Genomic DNA, 20,730 nt, shown 5'->3' on the forward strand with positions numbered 1-20,730 from the left:
CCAGTCAGCCCAGAAAAAACACACACGGATCAGAGGGGCATTTCTCTGGTAATTACTTGAAGAAAGGAAAGAGGGGAAAAAAACTAATCAAACGCAGTCTGGCCTGTCGAAACTGTAACTAAATGATGCTTATCATTAACAATGAGGATAATGGCTATGCATGTTCTGATTGCCTAACAGCAAATCTGAAGGTAATTTATAGCAATCCCACACAGTTAAACACGATTTATGGCAGAGGCTCAAACTTGGCCACAACTGGGGGTAGGAGGTGGGGGGTGGGTACTACGAACAAACTATAAGTAAAGGAACCACAGCAACCAAACACATACAAATCAAACATATGGGTGGAAATCTGTCTGTAGAGGTGCTTCAGCACTTTTGCATTTAATTTCAGTTGATTTCAATACATTCCATGACTAATCACTTATGATCTAAAAAAATCAGCTAAAAAAGCAAGAGATAAGAAATTCAGCGAAGGCCAAACATTTAAAATAGATAATATAAATATATAATAAAGGCTTAAGAAAAAGTCTAATTCTAAGATGCATATATACACACTGATCAGGTCTAAGTATAACAGTGTTGTTATACATTTATTGATTTGTAACAAAATGAGGCCTCTACAAATAATACCAATGATAATAATAAGTAAAAGATGAAGAAGTACTGCACACTGAAAACTGAGCCAGAGGAGCTGCTACGGAAATATGAAATCCCAGTGTGTTAAATACAAGTCTACAACTGTTACTTCAAACAACATAAATCGTATCAGCTGAGCGTGTATAAGATGCACGTCAACAATGAAATTGCAATTAAAGTAGATTATAATCAGTATTAAGAAATTTGAATTGAATTAATAATGCTTAAATAGCCTTATGATGTATAAGTTCCAATACTTTGGCAACAACGCTTCATGAACGTGTTATAACGTAGCTAATTCCTCTTTGTGTCTTCACAGTGCCTTTTACTTACCTTGTTTATACGAACACAAGCTGTTCACACTCCAGCATGACACTCGTACCACTTTACTGAAGGGTCAACATTCAAAAGGATACTTAAGCCTTTAATGACAACTGATGTAAAGTAATATACACATGAATAAAGTCTTATTCCAAAAATCACTGATTTTAATGTCATTTCAGCACCTTATGAAATGTTGAGGTTGCTTGTTGGAATAAGCCTTCAGAAATGTCAGTTGTCATGAAAGGTTAAGGTAGCTTTACAAACGGTTCCCTTCAGCAAAGTGCTACCAGTAGTTTACAAACTCCCCAATCCTCTAACAATTCACAAAGTGTTATGCAATAGGGTGTTGTGCACGTTTGCCGCAGCCCTGTATTATTCTGCACTGTATAACATGCAGTATTAAACCATTGTGTTGAGCCTACCTGGTCATGGCTAGCTTGAACGGAACTCCCAATGCCATGGAAAGTCATTTGGACAGGTGAAAGGGTCAGATAGGTCATAAATTCTTTGTCAGTCTGTCCGTCTGTGTACTGCACCTGCAGAAGAGATTAGGACAGCGGGATCAGACGGACTATGAGACATAAACATGGCGCTGGCCTAAACAAGGTTTAATAGTGAAAGTGGTGCTCTCAAGACGAGGCACGCGCTCTCATGTCCAGTTTTAGTTTCACTGTAAATCACCTCAGAACACACAAACAGTCACGGAGCAAACATCCTTCACTGATCTCACTCTTACCACACGCTGCTTTTTCAGGGGGATTTTGGCCCAGTTTTTGTTCTCTGGGTCTTCTGAGGACATAGCAACACGTCAAACTACTCAGCAACACCACAAGGAGTGTGTGTGTGTGTGTAAGTGTGCGTGTAAGTGTGCGTGCGTGAGACACAGAGACAGAAGTGTCCAGGGTTGCCAGTGTGGGCACTTTTTGATCATTTCATGCCTGACCTAAATACACCTCGAAACGAGACAGAGTGAAAGTGTGTGTGAGAGAGAGAGAGTGAGAGAGAGAGATAGGCATAGAGACAGAGCAGCGAAAAAAAAAGAAAGAAAAAGAAAGAGAATGAAAAGAGAGAAAAGAAGAGGAAGATAAAGAGGAGGGAAACTACTTCATTTTTATATAGTAAAGTTTCTCTATGCCTTTTGGACTCCTGCATTTGACTGACATGGAAGCGCCACCAATCACAACACAATGTGGTTTCAACACAATGTGTCAGGGAAGACTCTATATAAACAGCACTACAGTGAAACAGACCCGCAGAAATGTGAGTCAAAGCATCAGAAAACAGAACTTTAGTCTACTGAGACTAAATCTCAATATCACAAACATGAGGAGACTGTTTGTGTTCATCTGTGGGAGTGGAGTCTAGATGCATGTCTCTCCACTCCAGACTTTCTATGTAATCAAGCTCATATTTTGAAGTTTAATGGTATCGTATTTGTTTACTCGATTTTATCCACTTTCCATAGCCTAATTTACAACTTTTAAAAAACTGTTCAGTGGGAAAGTCTGGTCTGATCTCGATACTAAGCCACAATATATCACAATGTAAGCGATAATACAACATTATCATAATACTTGAGCCACAATGCAACATTACAATACTTGAGCCGCGATACAACATTTTCAGGAAACTTGAGCCGTAATACAATTTTATGATAAATGAGCCATAATACAATATCACGATACTTGAGCCACAACACAAAATTATCACAATAACTGAGCCCAATATTTTCAATATATAAGCCACAACATATCACTTTACTTGAGCCCAATATGATCTCAATACTTAAGGCACGGCACAATATTATCATAATGTGAGTGATAACACAATATTATCTGGATACTTGAACCACCATACAATACTATCACAAGATTTGTGATAACAATATTGTCATAATACATAAGCCATAATTTTATCATGATCTTTGAGCTACAATATTATTTCGACATTTGACCCATGACACAAATTTATAATGATACTCCAACCTCAGTTTGACATCGCATTTTGCGCCACTACATGACTCTTGAGCCATGACACAACATAATTAAGATACATAGGTGAAATTACAAGCATCAGGCAATTATCCGGATAAGACAAATGACAAGATAAGGATATGATTATTTTTTACTACTACATCCCAATCCTTAATCCAGGATACAATCTAGCATACATTCACATATTTGTTTAGTGTAAGGCAGGCTTTCTCACTTGTCCCCATATATTATAAAGACTGCTTCTTGGATGTGACGTGCTGTATTTTAGCAGCTGGCCGTTTGTTCCAGCCCTAATGGGTCACTCCCACTAGGCAACCCGCAGGGGGGTTGGGGGGGCATCCCTCTGGGTCTGGGCTGCGTACTAGATCATTAAGGAAGCATAAAAGGCTTTGCACAATGGTGTGAATTATTGCACAATCACCGTGTCAGAGAAACACATGCTTGATTAGCACTGTGCTTCATTAGTTCTGGGGCTGTTTCTGAGCTTTACCTAAACTACTGCCCAACATGTGGCATCCCTCCAGCTAGCTCACTGAATCATGGGAAATGGAGGCCCACTGACACTCCATACATCAGATGCACTGGAGGAGGAACAGGCCACACAAAGAAGAAGGCTGAAAGATCGATCTGCGTGAAGGAGAAATTAAGCCCATCTGATTTATCTCTTTACTGATCACTGTAGCGTTTGTTTGTTAATGACTTGGGCCAGATTTTCTAAAGCATTCTCTGCACCGATAGTAAGAGAGCCCATGATGGGCTGAGCAGGAGGAGTGGGGAACACTAGGGGCCCAACAATATAATATTATCGCAATCAATATTAGCATTCCAGGTTTTAAAATAAGGAACTATGCATTTAATATTAATACTTGAGCTATTACACAATGTCTATATACACATAAGGCATAATAATATTGATGATATCAGTCCTTAAAGCACAATATCACAATACTGGAGACATGTTAAGGTATCAAAGTACTCGGGCCACAATTTGACCTCACAATATTTGAGAAATGATACAATATCACAGTACTTGACCCACACAATAAGATACCAGATTACTTTAGCAACGGTATAATACGGTCGATAACTGAAGCACAATATATCAATGCTTAAGCCACGAAACAATGTTAGCACAATACGTGAGACACAATACAATATCCCAATAATGGAGGCACAAAAATATCACAATACAATATCACAATACTTGACTCAACATATTATCAATATGCACAATACAAGACTGCACTACTTGTGTCATTATATGAGATTACAATATTTTAAACATGAAATATCACAATAATTAGACAGTAATACAATACAATTACTTATTATTACTACTATTAATACTTAAGCCACATTATCACAACACTTGCCACAATACTTGAGGAATGATTCAAAATCACAATACACAAGGATGCAATGCAATATTATGACAATACTCGAGGAATGATAAGGTATCCCAATACTTCAGCCATGACTCAATATCATGAAAATACCGGCCCAATACATCACAATACCCGAACCACAATACCTGAGATATAATTGAGATATAACACTACTTGTGCCACAATATGAGATCACAATACTTGAGGCATAAAATGATCCCACAATACCTAAGATACAATATCACAATACCTGAGGAACGAGACGCCATCACAATACCTGAGGAAACGATATGCCATCACAATACCTGAGGAAGGAGACACTATCACAGTACCTGTGGAACGATACACCATCACAATACTTGAGAAAGGAGACACTATCACAGTACCTGTGGAACGATACACCATCACAATACTTGAGAAAGGAGACACTATCACAATTCTTAAGGAAGCGATGCTCCATCACAATACCTGAGGAACGATACTCCATCACAATACCTGAGTAACGATACTCCATCACAATACCTGAGTAACGATACTCCATCACAATACCTGAGTAACGATACTCCATCACAATACCTGAGGAAGGAGACACTATCACAATACTTAAGGAAGCGATGCGCCATCACAATACCTGAGGAACGATACTCCATCACAATACCTGAGGAAGGAGACACTACCACAATACCTGAGGAACGATACTCCATCACAATACCTGAGGAAGGAGACACTATCACAATACCTGAGGAAGGAGACACTATCACAATACTTGAGGAAGGAGACACTATCACAACACTTGAGGAAGGAGACTATATCACAACACTTGAGGAAGGAGACTATATCACAACACTTGAGGAAGGAGACTATATCACAATACTTGAGGAAGGAGACTATATCATAATACTTGAGGAAGGAGACTATATCATAATACTTGAGGAAGGAGACAATATCACAATACTTGAGGAAGGAGACACTATCACAAAACTTGAGGAAGGAGACTATCATAATACTTGAGGAAGGAGACGATATCACAGTACTTGAGGAAGGAGACGATATCACAGTACTTGAGGAAGGAGACGATATCACAATACTTGAGGAAGGAGACGATATCATAATACTTGAGGAAGGAGACAATATCACAATACTTGAGCTGCAATATCATAATATGTGAGCATATAACACAATATTCTGACACTGCTTGAGGAACGATCAGATCTCGATACTTAAGCCATTATATCAGATCACAATTCTTCAACCACTTTACAATACTATACCGATAATTTAGACACAATGCACTGATACTTGATTGGGGAAAGGATGACTTCACTCATGATCAGAGAAAACTATATCTGAGTATAGTTTTATTACTGTTGTGTGGCTTTGTTCAGTCTGAATTACTTCTGATTAGGTGGTGAAGTCTGCGCTGACCTACACATAAGAAAATGCACAGCTCTAAATCTACCAGTCTGGTACACATGTAGAGTAGAGTGCATCATTTGTTTTGACACGTTTTGACATTGTGAGCCATTTGGGGCCACTCCAGTGGTCAGTGCAAATTACATAATTGCATTAGCATCTAAAATGAATTACAACAGAGGACTGTTTCCATTCTGTAATCTGTTGGCTGGTGAATATTGTGTGTGTGTGTGTGTGTGTGTGTGTGTGTGTGTGTGTGTGTGTGTGTGTGATACTGAACTGAATATATATTTCATTTTAATAAATATCCCACTGAGACCGGGCACACAGAGTAACAATAAAAAGCCTTTTTGCAAACAAAACAGTTTCTCTGTGGGTTTTTGTTATCATTAAAAGTGGACACACTGCGATTGGACTAAAAAACGACTGAAACTATGTTTAAATATTACAGAAGAAAACAAAGCTTTCTTTCTGAGGCATGACTTACAGTCAAAGATGATCACCTGCAATACCAATATGGTATGTGTTTCTAAAGTAATTTGTTTCTATGAGTGCAGATATTAGGTAGAAGCTTCTAATGAAATGGACATGGTACATTTTTGCAATAGGTCTTCAAATATGATATTTACATGATATTTACAAACCAGCATACCCATTGTCATGTTTAATGAACCATCATTTTAAATATGTTTTCTTTTACTGCAGTTCCAAATATATCCAGCAATATAATGATAGTGTATAGTTGTGAGAGCGCAAATGGACTGAAATCAGCCGTAAGTATATTAAACAGTGCCCACAGACCGAGTAGGATGAGTAACATGTGTAGCCTGAATGTTTCTCTGATAAGGATCGCTGTACTGATATATCAGAGATCATTAAACAAACCTACTTTCAAGTCCTCATGGTAACCAGCCCAGTCACATGTTCTGCAGTTAGCATGGGCCATTTTAGTTAGCATGGTCCAAAAAGAAAAACAAGCGCTGCAGTCTGAGCAGTGGTGGTGCTATGATTAAGCCCAGCAGGCCTAGGTCCATCCATTTTTATCTCTGACTGCTTAAGTTGCTAAGCATCACCCTCTCCTGAGGCTCCAACACACAAGCTACACTCATAAGGTTGCCGTTTTAAGAACAGGCCAGGGACTACAGATGGAAATTAGCCTTCAGGGCTAACTCTGGCTCATTGACAGTAATTTCTCTGTTTGTTAAGGAGCACTGTCTCTGTCAAATTAATGAATAAATGAAGTGAAACCATTTAAAACCCACACTGAATAGTAGAACAATACGCTACTATTATGAGTGTGTTCATTTGTGTACAAAGTTTAGTATAGAAGTATGTGTCTTTGGACGTAGCTAATTTTCAACATCCAGCTACAGTTTCCAGCACTAAATAAAGGATCTCCTTATCATGCTGGTATGAGACATGTGAGGTGACCTAGTATGGCAGTGTTCTGATTTTTGTGTGGGGTGGAGCATTACATGGATTTATGGACTGGGAATGGATGGAATGGCTCTTATCAATTTTAAAATTAGTGTCTAAAGTAAAATGGAATTTTTGTTAAAAGTTTCAAAACGCACCATTTACTTTCCCCCAAAAAAGGAAAATTAACTCATTTACATATCTTAGTCAGCCTACCACAGTTTAGTGCTTTTTTAATAAGGCACAATACAGGACAACCAATCAGAACAGAGCTATTTTATCTTGCATCAGTCTTAAAGGAACAGTAACAAAACAGCCTGTTTAATTCAAATGGATGAAGAGAAGGCCCGGTAAAAGTGAATTACAACCATTTTTGGAACATACAAAATATGAAAAAAGTGCTATGACAATATGAATGTCTGCAATGAATTTATGATGCATTAAACAAAAACACCATATTTTTGGACACCTGGTTGATATATATTACAAAACCTCAATAAAGCAGTTTTGTAACATTGGTTGAGTCTCCAAATTCCTTTCCCCTTTGTATGTGTGTATAATACTGATGCTGTGTGAAAGCGCCTGACTTGAGGTTTTCCTGCTGGAACTAGCTGTTGGTGTAACATCACTCCAGTTCATCGCTTAGAACTGCCACGGAGCCCAGAGACCCGCCGCAGTGCCAGCTTGTCCTCCACCACAACATTCAGTTCCCTGACAAACTTGCACACAGCTGGATCCCATCAGAGTGAGCAGAGCAAAACTCAAAATCAGCTCCACCGTGTGTTTGCTAACGTAAATCCCAGTGTAAACACAGGCTGCAGAGATGGACGAGGGACAGAGGAGAGCGATGGAAACAAACCCTCGGCTCTTTGATGGCTGGACAGGAGACGGGTTTGATGCTGAAAAACTGCATGGGAACAGAGGGTCAGTGGAGCCAAGGAGAAGATGCTGCCAGCACCGTTTGAAGTGGTTTTCACACAGACAGGAGGAGGAAGGGGGACGCACATGAGAGCAAACTGCCGCTTACAGGAATATGCCACAGTCCAGCTGTTATACACATATAATAACCAACAGCAGCGTCTTCAGACCTCACAATAAACACCTTTCCTTTTGCCCCTAGAAGTCGAGTTATAACTGCTGCTTTGCTATACTCACAGAAGACGTGGATAACGTTAACTGTGTCATGCTTAACAGTGGTGCATGTGAGGATGGTAACTAAACAGTTCATTCTCATAGTCGATGTGCTGGATGTGGGAGAAATGGGCACTGTGAAGACCTGAGCCACTACGTCGAGGGCCAGATTTTTACAGCCGGATGACTGGGTCGGAGCTCCCAGTCAGTGGTGAGTACCTACTGATGGGGAAAAAAAAGACCACCCTGGCAACAGGGTGTTGGGCACCTACGGCTAATCGTTGTGTGAGGCTGACGAAGGTTCTCTCCCCTGGGCTGAACTGGCAGAAGGGGCACAGTGGCACCAGTCAGTAATAACATTAGCCTCACCTGCCTAATACTGAGCAGGTCCCCCTTGTGGCACCACAACAGATCTGACAAATCGAGGCATGGACTCCACAAGACCTCTGAAGGCATCCTGTGGTATCTGGCACCAAGATGTTAGAGGAGATCCTTTAAGTCCTGTAAGTTGTGATTTGGAGCCTCCATGAATCAAATTAATGAGCCTTGGGTAGCCATAACTCTGTTGCCGGTTCACTGGTTGACCTTTCTTGGTAGTCACTGACCACCGCATACCAGGAACACCCCACAAGACCTGCCTGGTGTTTTGGTGACGTTCTGACTCGGTCATCTAGCCATCACAAGTTGGCCCTTGTTAAAGTGGCTCAAACTCTTATGCTTGGCCATCACCTTCAAGAACTGACTGGTCACTCACTGCCTAATATATCCACCCCTTTGACAGATGCCACTGCAGATGAAGACAATCAATGTTTTTCATTTAATCTGCCAGTTTTAGTAATGTTATGGCTGATTAGTTTATAAACAACATATACAATACTACACAAAAGTCTGTAAAAGCTAAATGTCGAAAAGCTAAATTAACACATCTATTAAAATCATCCAAAACATATCCGACAAGATTCAGATTTTGGGTGAATTCCTATTTCAATGCATGTAAATAGCTTAAGATATACGGACATCCCTGTCTCCAGGATCACTTGCATTCCTAAACACATGCAGTCAAACCATGCTGCACATATTTAGCGGTTCACTTTAACTGAATGTTGCATGTTCAAACTGTTATTCTTCCCCAACAGGCCGGAATAATCTGGAACCTAAAGCACAGTTATAACAACCTAAAACACAGCACATAATGATGTCTTCAGTTTTCAGGTCAGTGCTTCGATTTTCTAACTAAATATGGTCTTCACCTCAGCAAAGGCTGAAGAATGTCTGTGAGAACTGCTAAACAGACATGACGGCTTCCTGAATTTACTGAGAAAACGGCTTTATTTACGTTTAAACAAAAGCAATCTCAAGCCTAACAGTTCTTAATAAGCTGGTCCATTAGCAGATCTTAGTAGCTGCAATGAATGAGTCACACGGATTTACTTAATAGACCAACTCTTTCATCGTAGCGTCGTGAGTCATTTCCCTCAGCACTTTCAACGGCTCAATCACTCCACCACTGTTATTGAAGTTAAGAAAGGAAACCTACAATAAAAAACTCTCAAGCCTAGACTTTCCCTCATTACATCGGTCAGGTGATCATCAGTCAGTGCTTGGCCATTAAGGTAGTCTGGGATAGTCATACGGGATGCAGGTGGGTAAAAAAGAAAGAAAACGAAGAGGGGGAATGAATGCAATGAGAAAATTGCTAACTATTACAATAAAAATAAAACTCCACTCCAGACAGGTTGAACAAAGTCTATTTTGTCCATACCTTCAAAAAGGCATTCTAAAATAAATCAATTAATTAACAAAAAAAAAAAAAAAAAAAAAAAAAAAGGCCTTGGTGGCAAATGTATAATACTTCCATATACAGAACTACACTGCAAGTGATGCACAACGAAAGGTGTAAATTTCCACCCTTCTACCACTGCTTATCAGGGGAGCAAAACAAGGCAGATGGCACAGAGGGACGAATCCACACTGAGCTAATGGGGAAAAGGAGCACTGACCAACCAAGCCACTGATGAGGTGAAGCTCATGGACTCATCTCAGGAGTGTCACTTTTCGCGCTGCTTCTGGAATTCCTTATTCATTTAAACATTAATGCAGTTTGAAGACCCTCCCATGCAAGGTATGAGAATGTGTAATCTAATTTGATTCTTTAAATTCAGCTCCTCAACATGGAAAAAAAGGAAAAGCATGCATATTTAATTGTAATGTAAGACAGATTTAAGAGTCTCACGCCACTTTCCTGCCAAAGACACTGAATGCACTGCACTGTGCAGTGTCCGAACATTAGAATTTGTTGTTTTTAATGAAGGTACACATTAAAAACACCGGATCAGTGGAACAGTGTTCTCTGCAATTATGGTGATCCATCAAATACTTCTGGGATGATTTGGGGAAGTTTGGTATAAGGTTGGATGAGGATCTTCATCTACATCCTCACCTCACGGCATGCTCTGGTCAATGAATGAAATCAAATCCTCCCAGCAATGCAAATTAAAAAATCTATCAGAAAGCCTTTCCTGGACAGTAGAGACAGTCACTCCAACAAAAGCAAAATAAACTCTTCTAATACCCTTAATTTCAGAGGAACAAAAATTAATTAACAGATGTCCCAATATTTTTGTCCACATAGTGGACACACCTCTGCAAAAAAGTATTTTTAAGCATGAATCTCATAAATGGCTACTGATGTTCTTGGAGGCTGATCTGAGTAGAGCTGGCCTCCACGCTGTCAGGAACCGAGCTTCATATATGAATAAGCCTGCTGAAAAGCTAGCCTCAGTCACCTGACTGTGAAGTGCGGTGATGAATGGCGGCGCGGCAGGTAAGAGCTGGATGTGAGCGGCTGGATCAGAGAGCCCTGTCAGCATGACAAATTGAACCGCTCCTCATTCAGTTCCTGCAAATATCAGCGCACTGAAGGCCAGTAAAGCGACAAAAGCCCCTTCCACAAGTGCACGTTTAACCAGAGGTTTAGTGGAAATTTAACAGGAAGCGATTCAGCGTGAACATGAGCCGAAGCGGAAATCCTGGTGCAGTTTCCTTTATTTTATCATACTTTCACTTTAAATGATGTAACTCTGCTTCCTCTGTGCTGGGCTGAACAGTGGTGGGACTGAGAGCAGGGCTGTCCCTCATATCAGCTCTACCTGGGCTCTCTCTCTTGCACACTCACACACACACTCACACACACAAAAGGCCCTTTATGATGTGCACCTGACGTTCGGCACCAAGACGGTTCCCACAGAGATTGACTTCACTATTCAAACTCCCTTCTAACTGCCCCCCCAAAACTCCCCCCACAGCCCCTTCTACCACACTACCCTCCTCCTGGACCCAGGACTCTTTAATTTTGGAGTGATGCTGTATTAGTGAGTATTTGAAGTAATGATGTATAACTGCAGTAACATGTGTTACAGTAATCTGATGACTTTTTTCAGGTACTAAGCAGTGAATGTACCAGTGAGCAACAACAAAACCTAATCCTAATCCTGCCCTTAACTTCAACCCAAAACCTAAAGCTTTTGGCTAAAGGTAAGGTTAGGGTTAGGTTTAGGTTTTGGGTTGAAGGTAACCTAAATCTGCTCTTAATTTTAATCTAAAACTTATCTTAACTGTAATTTAAACCCAAGTCTAAATCTCATTTTAACCTTGACTTCAACCCAAATCTAAACCTAATCCTAAACTTAATTTCAACCCAAATCTAATCCTAACCTTGATTTCAACCCAAATCTAATCCTAACCTTGACTTCAACCCAAATCTGAACCTAATCTTAACCTTGACTTCAACCCTAATTTAAATCTAACCCTAACCTTAACTTTAACCCAAAACCTAAGCCTTACCTTGAGTTCAACTCAAAATTAATCCCAATCCTAACCTTAACATTAACCAAATCTAAAACTGATCCTAACCTTAACTTCAACCCAAAACCTACTCCTTATCTTAATGTCAACCCAAAACCTAACCTTAATCCTAATCTTTTTGAGAAACAACAGTTTCGACAGATAATGTGTTGATAATTTAAACATTTGTTACTATATAGGAGGCCATCACAGTAAAGTGTGTCACATTAGGCACAAAGTTACCCTAATACTTCTACATTGCTTACAGCAGTGTCATAATGAGAAACTTCACCCACATTTCTCAGTTTTGAGGTCGTTTCACTTGCTGAGAGATCATGTTTTGCAGTCGAGAGTGAGCATGTGTTGGGAATTACACTCGCACCATTATTTCTGCCCTACTTCCACCAGATACAGTCCTAGCCAAGCAGCCCAAGCCCCCAAAATAAGCGCAAACTGTCCAACAGCCTGCATCATAGTCAGCCCAGTTCAGCCTGACTACTGCTGACCAGTCCAGACTACACTGCTGTAGTAATCTCTGTACAGTAAAGAGGATCTGATCTGCCTTCACTTCACTTGCTCTTTAAATGTTTTACACCTTAGGCACTACAGTCATTTTCAAAATGAATACTTGATTCACTTCAGTCTGTTGAATGCACTGGTCATTGTGTATTGAACATCCCCTTGGTGTCTGAACAGCAGAGACGCTAAATAGGAAAGCACTTTTGTAAGTCGCTCTGGATAAGAGCATCTGCTAAATGCCTTAAATGTAAATAAGTTTTATTATTACACAGATCACTATACTTACTTTATGTTCTATTTATTATTTCTGACCAATTTTATTGTTTTTCATATTATTATATCTATTATTTTTGGATATTGTATACATTATTTAAGCTTTGTTTTAACCAGTCTAGCAAAGCACATTCTGTCGCCATAATGGGCATTCTTCCCAGCCCACAGCAGTGAGGAGTGTTCCCATGAGGTCCCAAACTTAAATCAGGTGGGAAAACACACTCCCTAAGTCTTTTCTCTTGAATCACGGCTGCTGATCCTTTTAATGGAGTAGGGTAATGCGCACACACACACACACACACACACACACACACACTATAGAAAATGAAACCATAGCACCAAAAAACAGCAGATCTCAATTCAGAGTGTGGACTACTATACACACAAACCCCCACCACATCACACACAAAGTAGTTCCACTGCAGGGTTTTAAAGGAACTGGGAGCTGAATGGTCAGGGAGGACTTTCAGACTGTATACGGTATTAAACACAATATAAAATGGTAATTTAAAAAAATTGGGCTACTAAACAAATCCGTCCATAACATGCTATATACACTACATTGACAAAAATATTTTTATTTCATTAATTAGCAGAACATCCTACCTAAATTGTGTGGCTTCTATTGTTTATAGAAACACAAAGACCAGCTCTGTATCGACCAATGCTCTGAATTAAGATGTCCTGATCAGACATGAATCGGGACATTCCCAATAAGGATTATTATTATTATTATGAATAATCTGGTGAAGCATTGTTTATTAGCAGTTAAGTCCTCCTGTAAACACTTCAAACAAACTCCCAACTGCAATATTACTGGACGGTGATTCTAACCCTCTCCACTAAAAGCTGGGCGAGGTAGAACAGTCCTGAAAACTAATGAGCTCTTTCTGGGTGTTTAGGCTGACATCACCTTCACCATGAAACACAGAGTTCCTGCTATTTTACAACGCACAGTCTAATCCCTGCTGGTAGGAGCCTCAGAGGAAGAGATGGTGGAGATATCCCAGCCTGCGCTGATCCCGCACGGTTTAAACTCTGACCCGCAGGCAGGCTCGGCTTATCCTCTTCAGCTGCCCCTTTAACTGGAACCTGCTGGCCCCTGCCGGTGTTTATGTTTGGCCATTTCTCTGCTCTTCATCGAGTTTTGGGGCCGCAGGAAAGCTCCGAGCCAAAACACAAAGGTTTTTGAAGCAGACCTTGTCGGGTGAGGATAAAATGCTGTTACTGTCCATCATAAATAACACCTGGAGTTAGAGAGAAGAGAACAAGCTTGCTCTGTTTTTTATACAGTATGGGACTAAGGGTCACACACAGAGGAAAGAGAGAGGAAGAGAAAAATCTGACAGTGTTTTGTACTGTTTAACTTTCAAACAAATCCATCAATGATGCTGGTGTTTTCAGTCCACAGGTGTTTCTGGTACTCCAAAGCTATGGTTTGGGGATTGGGGAGGTGTTTAAAATGGATCGGAACAGGCTTTTTAACCAAAATAAGACAAAAAGACATTCAAGCTGTTTTCCAGTTTTCCAGACTGATTTTAGAACTTTGGATGTCAATACCCAGAAATAATTCAACACTGAAAGAGTTATTGAGTAAAAAGTATCTTGCCATATGTCTGGATGATAAAACAGACCAACTTACTTATGAGCGTGCTATCTTGTTAGCAACTGGTCATCTCTCTCTGCTCTGAGATTCATCACTGGTGACCCCAACAACACTGATCATACTTTGGGTCTCTAATACCATTTTACCTGATCCTTTTGATAAGTTGCTACTGTTTTAACCTCCTCTCTTATTATTATCTTTTGCCTTCTTTATTACCACTTTAAATGTATGCTTTTGTAGTATAATGACGTTGTTCAACTCTAATTATTTGGTTTAGCATTTTTGTTTAATTGTATGCTTTTGTTTTATTAATTTTTTTAATCACTACTCAACATCTCCTGTTCTCACTGATATGGGTGCTTTAAGTTTGGCCAGCCTCCGATGTACATCAGGCATGGGTTAATATTAGGTTAGTACCAACCTAGGTGGCATGTGTGCATGTATTATAGGGGTGAAACTTTGGAGGACATGCTAAAGTGAGAGTAACTTTTCCTAAAATCGCAAAATACAGAGAGAGCTGTATTTAAACTGCCAAACATGACATGCTACTGAGTAAAAGCATTTTAAATATATAGAAATAAGTAATATCAATAGGTTTTAGAAATAAGAAATATAAACAATATGGATTATTTGATTATAAATATTATAATTTTATCATGTTGTCCCCAAAACCACTAAAGTTTTTGCACTTATATGAAGTGATCTTATCAACAGTGCTGGCAGACACTTTTACTTTCATTCTTAAAATAAGCGTCATGATTTGTCTAAAACAAACAACAGTCTGTAAGTTTGGGGGATCTGGGGATTTAGAGACCTCTCTGGTGAGAATGTGTAATTGCATCAAGCATACGGAGGAGTACATTTAAAATGTACATTGAGGTCTCCTTCTAAAGCAAATGAATCTTAACACTGCAAGTTCACATTTAGTGAGTTTCTTTGGTTTGACAGTGGGGGGGAATGAGCAGATGAAGGCTACGTTTGCCGTTCTGATAGCTTTGTGTTCGCAGTAGCTGTCTTAGTAGCCGTTCTGTTTATATTAGCACCATCAGCAGTGCAGTGGTTGCTCAGGTAACCAGCAAAGAAGTAGGTAAAAAAGTAGGTAAAGATGTGACATGGCCAAGAAAACTCTCACGAAAACCTACCAGACCACTCTGTTTTCAGAAAGAATATATTAGGCTTTTGCAAGGATGGTTACGCAGCACACTGATGTCATTTTTTACACTATTTTCCCCTTTCCACTCAGAAAGACTACTACTAATCTTAGCTTTCTTATAAGAAGCTCCCAATAACAACAAGATGCTTTTATTTGCCAGGATGTTTATTTCATAGCGAAGTGTCTTTAATTTGTGGCGTACCTGAAAACCCTGGATGTGGGCCAGGTACTCGAGCTGCTGCGATGGCTGGACGGAGCTGCAGGTCAGCGCAGGGGGTTTACCCTTCAGCCCCTCGGACGCAGGGGTCCCGCTCAGCAGCTCCCGGGCCATGGAGGCGGTGCTGCTGCCGGAGGGGCTGTAGAAGGGTCCTGCAGAACCCTGGCCTAGGTCTTTAGGGCTCAGGAAGCTGACAGCTGCTCCGGAACCACCTTTATTCCGGCTGGCCTCCATCTCCTGGTACACATCCGGGGACAGGTGCAGAATTCCCTTCTGGGCTGCAGGAGACACAGAGGAACATACAGAACTCAGTACACACAGACAGACAGACAAGAGCGACTGGAAGGTGGGTCAGTGGGTGGGTGGATAGAGAGATGGATGGCTTGATGGACAGACAGATGGACATAGAACTAGCTAGGCAGACAGTCTGAATGGGTAGGCAAGACAGTCAGACAAACACACAAACAGCTAGAGAGGTAGATGGACAGCTAGATAGCTAGACAGACAAATGAAGGGGTAAATAGATAAACAGGCAGACTGACAGCTAGATAGACAGGCAGGCAGACAGACATGATGTGTGTTTACAGACAGTTTACAGATGTGCAGACCATTACTTCTTGCATCTGTATCACCACAAGTGTAGCTGTGTGTGTGTGCGTGTACACTTCTTCACAATGCCGTAAACAGGACTATTGGGAGGGGAGGGGAAACCTTTCACTAAAAGGCTGAAATGATCCAGAAGAGTGATTAAAAACCAGCATGTGTAGAAACACCAGCACGATATTCCTAAAACCATGCTGAGAAAACAGCCGTGGGGCCGGAGAGACGCTCGCTGCTCTCAGATCTGAACATCTAATTCTACTGCCACAACACAGTCGAGCGAGAGGAACAAGGCGTAAAATCACATTTGTTATTTGTTCTGATTTCTGTGAGCGTTCATGCGGCTCATTTTACACTTAACCGTGACCTGATCGCCCTAACTTCCCAACATTCAAGGCCTACACCATCATCAGTGCTGCATGGTTAATTTTCCAACCTCTCTTCATCCCTTGGAAATGAACAGACTGCAGCTTTAAGTCTGATACATGTACATATATTAGTGTGTTGTGTTTTGATTGGCTGCTTTGTATTGTGCCACATGGAAAAAGAGAAACACTTCTTATAATGAGATATAGGCTGAACAGGCAAATATATAGACTGCATCTACATATGTATACACTTTGCGTCAAAATGTTTGTGGTCACTCCTTCTAAAAATGCATTAATCTACTTTAAATTACACACACTGCTGACACAGAAGTGCAAATGCACACACACACATAGCCTTTTTAGTCCCTGTAGAGAAGTACTGCCAGTAGAATATGAGACTCGCAGATAAACATGAACCTATTGGCACCATGCCAGGTGTAGGCCAAAGGGGTATAAAGCCCCCCCCCAGCATTGATGGATGGTGCTCCATCTAATACTTTTAGGATGAGTTAGGAGATGGGGAGAAGGTGGAATAGTGATCATCCAACATCTTGCCGCTGAATGCAATCAAATCCTTACAGCAATGCTTCAAAATCTAGTAGAAAGACTTCCCTGGACAAGACAGCCAGTAACTCCAACAAAAGCAGAATAGACTCTTTGGGATTTCAGAAGAAACATTGAATGAGCAGGTGTCCTAATACTTTTGTCCATGTAGTGCATGTATTCTGGGACATTACAAATGCAAGGCTGTTTTCGCGAACCCAGTTTCCTCAATGGCGTGAACGGCACGTGTTGACTTGTCACATCTAAGTCCAACTACCACTGATGAGCCCTTTAACATGGTTCCAGGCAGCGTCTGGATAAACAGGCAAACAGGAATCCATGCAGATCCAGCTGTGCTGAAGTGTGCAGCTGTGCTCCGGCGCTACTTCCTGTTTGTGTTTGCGGCAGGGAGAGAAACGCTGGGAAGCAGAAGGACTTTAAACAACAGCGCACAGACAGAGTGTACAAACTGTGTGAGACACACAAACACTCAACACTAGAGCAGGACTTCCCAGACTATGCATACCAGCACCCACACGAGGAGTATTTTGAAAAGGCTTTGTCCTGAACAACCAAATACATACGTTAGGTAACGGATCACGTAGCTTACGACACTTACTGCTTCACATCGGACGCAGAAAACACATGCGTTGTGTGGCAAAAGCGGTGTCTGTTTGTCTTGCATTGAAATACAAACCACAACTGTCCGTGACATTGCTTGAATAAACAATGTGAAAGGCAACAGCAGCAGTAAAACTCTGTATGGATCACAGATCCTCAGTTACAAAACTAATATATGTAAACAGATCTGCTTCATAATGAAGTTTTTAATAGATTTTTTTCTTCTATCCAGGTTTTTCAGGGTCATATTTTTACATCTAGGATCAAAAATGTACATACACACTCTTAGGTTGGTAATTCAGTGGTGCTGAAAGTTAGCCTCTTAACTTCCTGTTAGTGATCATGATTGACTACAGCTACAGTGCAGATCTGAGAAGCATGGTCATAGATTTACAAAAGTCTGGAATGTCTCTTGGTACAATTTCTAAACAAATGCTGATTCCAAGATCATGAAGGAGGGGGTCAGTACAGAGCTGTTGAGGTCAAAGTGATAAATAACAAGTAAACAACCCCTAGGAGGCAGTAGAACAGTGCAGAGCTGCTAAATGGGAAAAAACGACCCACGGGGGGCAGGACCACACTGCTGAGGACAATACACAGGACAATGCTGTCGAGCTTGAGACTCATGAATGGAGGGAAAAACACCCACAGGGGGCAGTGCAGTGCTCCCAAACTTAAAGCGCTAAATAACGGGAAAACGACTTGCAAGGGGTCGCAGGGATCAGACGTAATGACTATAAAAAAACATGGACAGTGCACCGTCTCTATAAAGTGACGTAGACTTGGTGACCGTCTAAGTCAAGCATTTGTTAGCACTGCTAGCCTAGCCTAACCTGTGTTTTTTACCTTGTTACCCAAGTTACCTTAAGTTGTTAAAGGTCAAACGGAATAAATTCGGCAAATAAAAACACTAGCTTGGAATTCCCAGAGATGTTCAGACTCCAATCAAGACATAGAAGAGGTTTGCGTGGCTGCAAACATTCAGTTTAGTTTCTTTGCAGAAATACGACACAAAGCGTGCAAACCCGTTCAGCCGGCCCTGCACAACACAAAGCAGAGAGGAGGTGTTAGCCAGCATTACATCAGCACAGAAATACACCAACGAGCTCATAACTGCTCAATAAAATCCTTCCCCCTTCACCCTCTCACTGTGCCTGTGTGCGTGTGTTTAACTGGAGCGTTTCCAGCTAACGACAAAAATACTCTGATTTATGTAAATGTAAATGAACGCCATGGAGCAATGCGTGCGGATACCAAACATCAACACACACACACACATCTGCCCCTCGTCCCACTGCAAACCAACAACACCCACGCAAGCAATTTTCTTTTCAATACCTTGCACACTGAAGTAAAAACACACGCACACAGACGCATTTTTCTCACGATCCTATCATGAAAAAACCTAATGCTCTACCCTGTTTTAGTGTGTATGCATGGTGCATGCTCTAAAACATCCCATCCATACATGGAACCCATTCAACCTGCAGCAGTGGAGCATCTATTCAGTCTACAGCAGTCTGGCTCCAACCATTCAGTCCAGAGCAGTTTGGCTCCACCCCTTCCGTCTACAGCAGGTTAGCAATTATTCAGTCTACAGCAGTTTAGCACTCTTTCAGTCTACAGCAGGTTAGCACTATTTCAGTCTACAGCAGTTAAGCACTCTTTCAGTCTACAGCAGTTTAGCACTCAGACTATAGCAGGTTAGCACTCATTCAGTCTACAGCAGTTTAGCACTCAGACTATAGCAGTTTAGCACTCATTCAGACTACAGCAGTTTAGCACTCTCAGACTACAGCAGTTTAGCACTCATTCAGTCTACAGCAGGTTAGCACTCATTCAGTCTACAGCAGGTTAGCACTCTTTCAGTCTACAGCAGTTAAGCACTCTTTCAGTCTACAGCAGTTTAGCACTCTTTCAGACTACAGTAGGTTAGCACTCTTCCAGTCTACAGCAGGTTAGCACTCTTCCAGTCTACAGCAGTTTAGCACTCTCAGTCTACAGCAGTTTAGCACTCTTTCAGTCTGCAGCAGGTTAGCACTCTTTTAGTCTACAGCAGTTTAGCACTCTTTCAGTCTATAGCAGGTTAGCACTCTTTCAGTCTACAGCAGTTTAGCACTCTTTCAGTCTATAGCAGGTTAGCACTCTTTCAGTCTACAGCAGGTTAGCACTCTTTTAGTCTACAGCAGGTTAGCCCACATTCATCAGTTTAGCTTCCATTTAGTCTAAACTAGATTACCCCCATTCAACCTATAAGAGTTTTACCTCCATTTAGCCAACAGCAGTTTAGCTTCCATTCAGCCTACAGCAGTTTAGCTATCATTTAGTGTATACCAGTTTAGCCCCCCTTTCAGTCTAAAGCAGGTTAGCCCACATTCAGATTGTAGCAGTTTAGACCACATTCAGTCTACAGGTGTTTAGCTCTGCCCATTCATTTTACCCCTTTTCCACTTTCCATTCAGGCTTTGGTCCCCACACCCCTAAGGAATGACTATACTTTTGAATGAGGGCCTTTTTCACTGTTTTGGTTAAAAACAAAAGGAAAATTCACCAAACAGGTGGTAGCTAGGCCACACAAGCTCGCTCTCTGGTCAGTCCTTCAGAAGCTGGACTACAGGTATACGTGTCAGATTAACCACAACATAAAATAGGTGTATAAAAAAGAATTATGACTTTTTCGGTTCA

General features: G+C 40.9%; 1 protein-coding gene across 1 annotated transcript in view; it reads right to left on the bottom strand.

Moving 5' to 3' along the window:
• The window catches only part of stau2 (staufen double-stranded RNA binding protein 2), a 107,653-nt gene that overhangs the window by 38,593 nt on the left and 48,330 nt on the right, over positions 1-20,730 (bottom strand). The window contains exons 12-13 of the mRNA XM_072688479.1: positions 15,899-16,191; positions 1,386-1,499 (exon numbers count right to left, since the gene is read on the bottom strand). Coding sequence (XP_072544580.1) covers positions 1,386-1,499; positions 15,899-16,191 — 407 coding nt within the window. The remainder of the gene's footprint in view (positions 1-1,385; positions 1,500-15,898; positions 16,192-20,730) is intronic.

The sequence above is a fragment of the Salminus brasiliensis genome, chromosome 1 (assembly GCF_030463535.1).
Source record: "Salminus brasiliensis chromosome 1, fSalBra1.hap2, whole genome shotgun sequence".
NCBI lineage: Eukaryota > Metazoa > Chordata > Actinopteri > Characiformes > Bryconidae > Salminus > Salminus brasiliensis.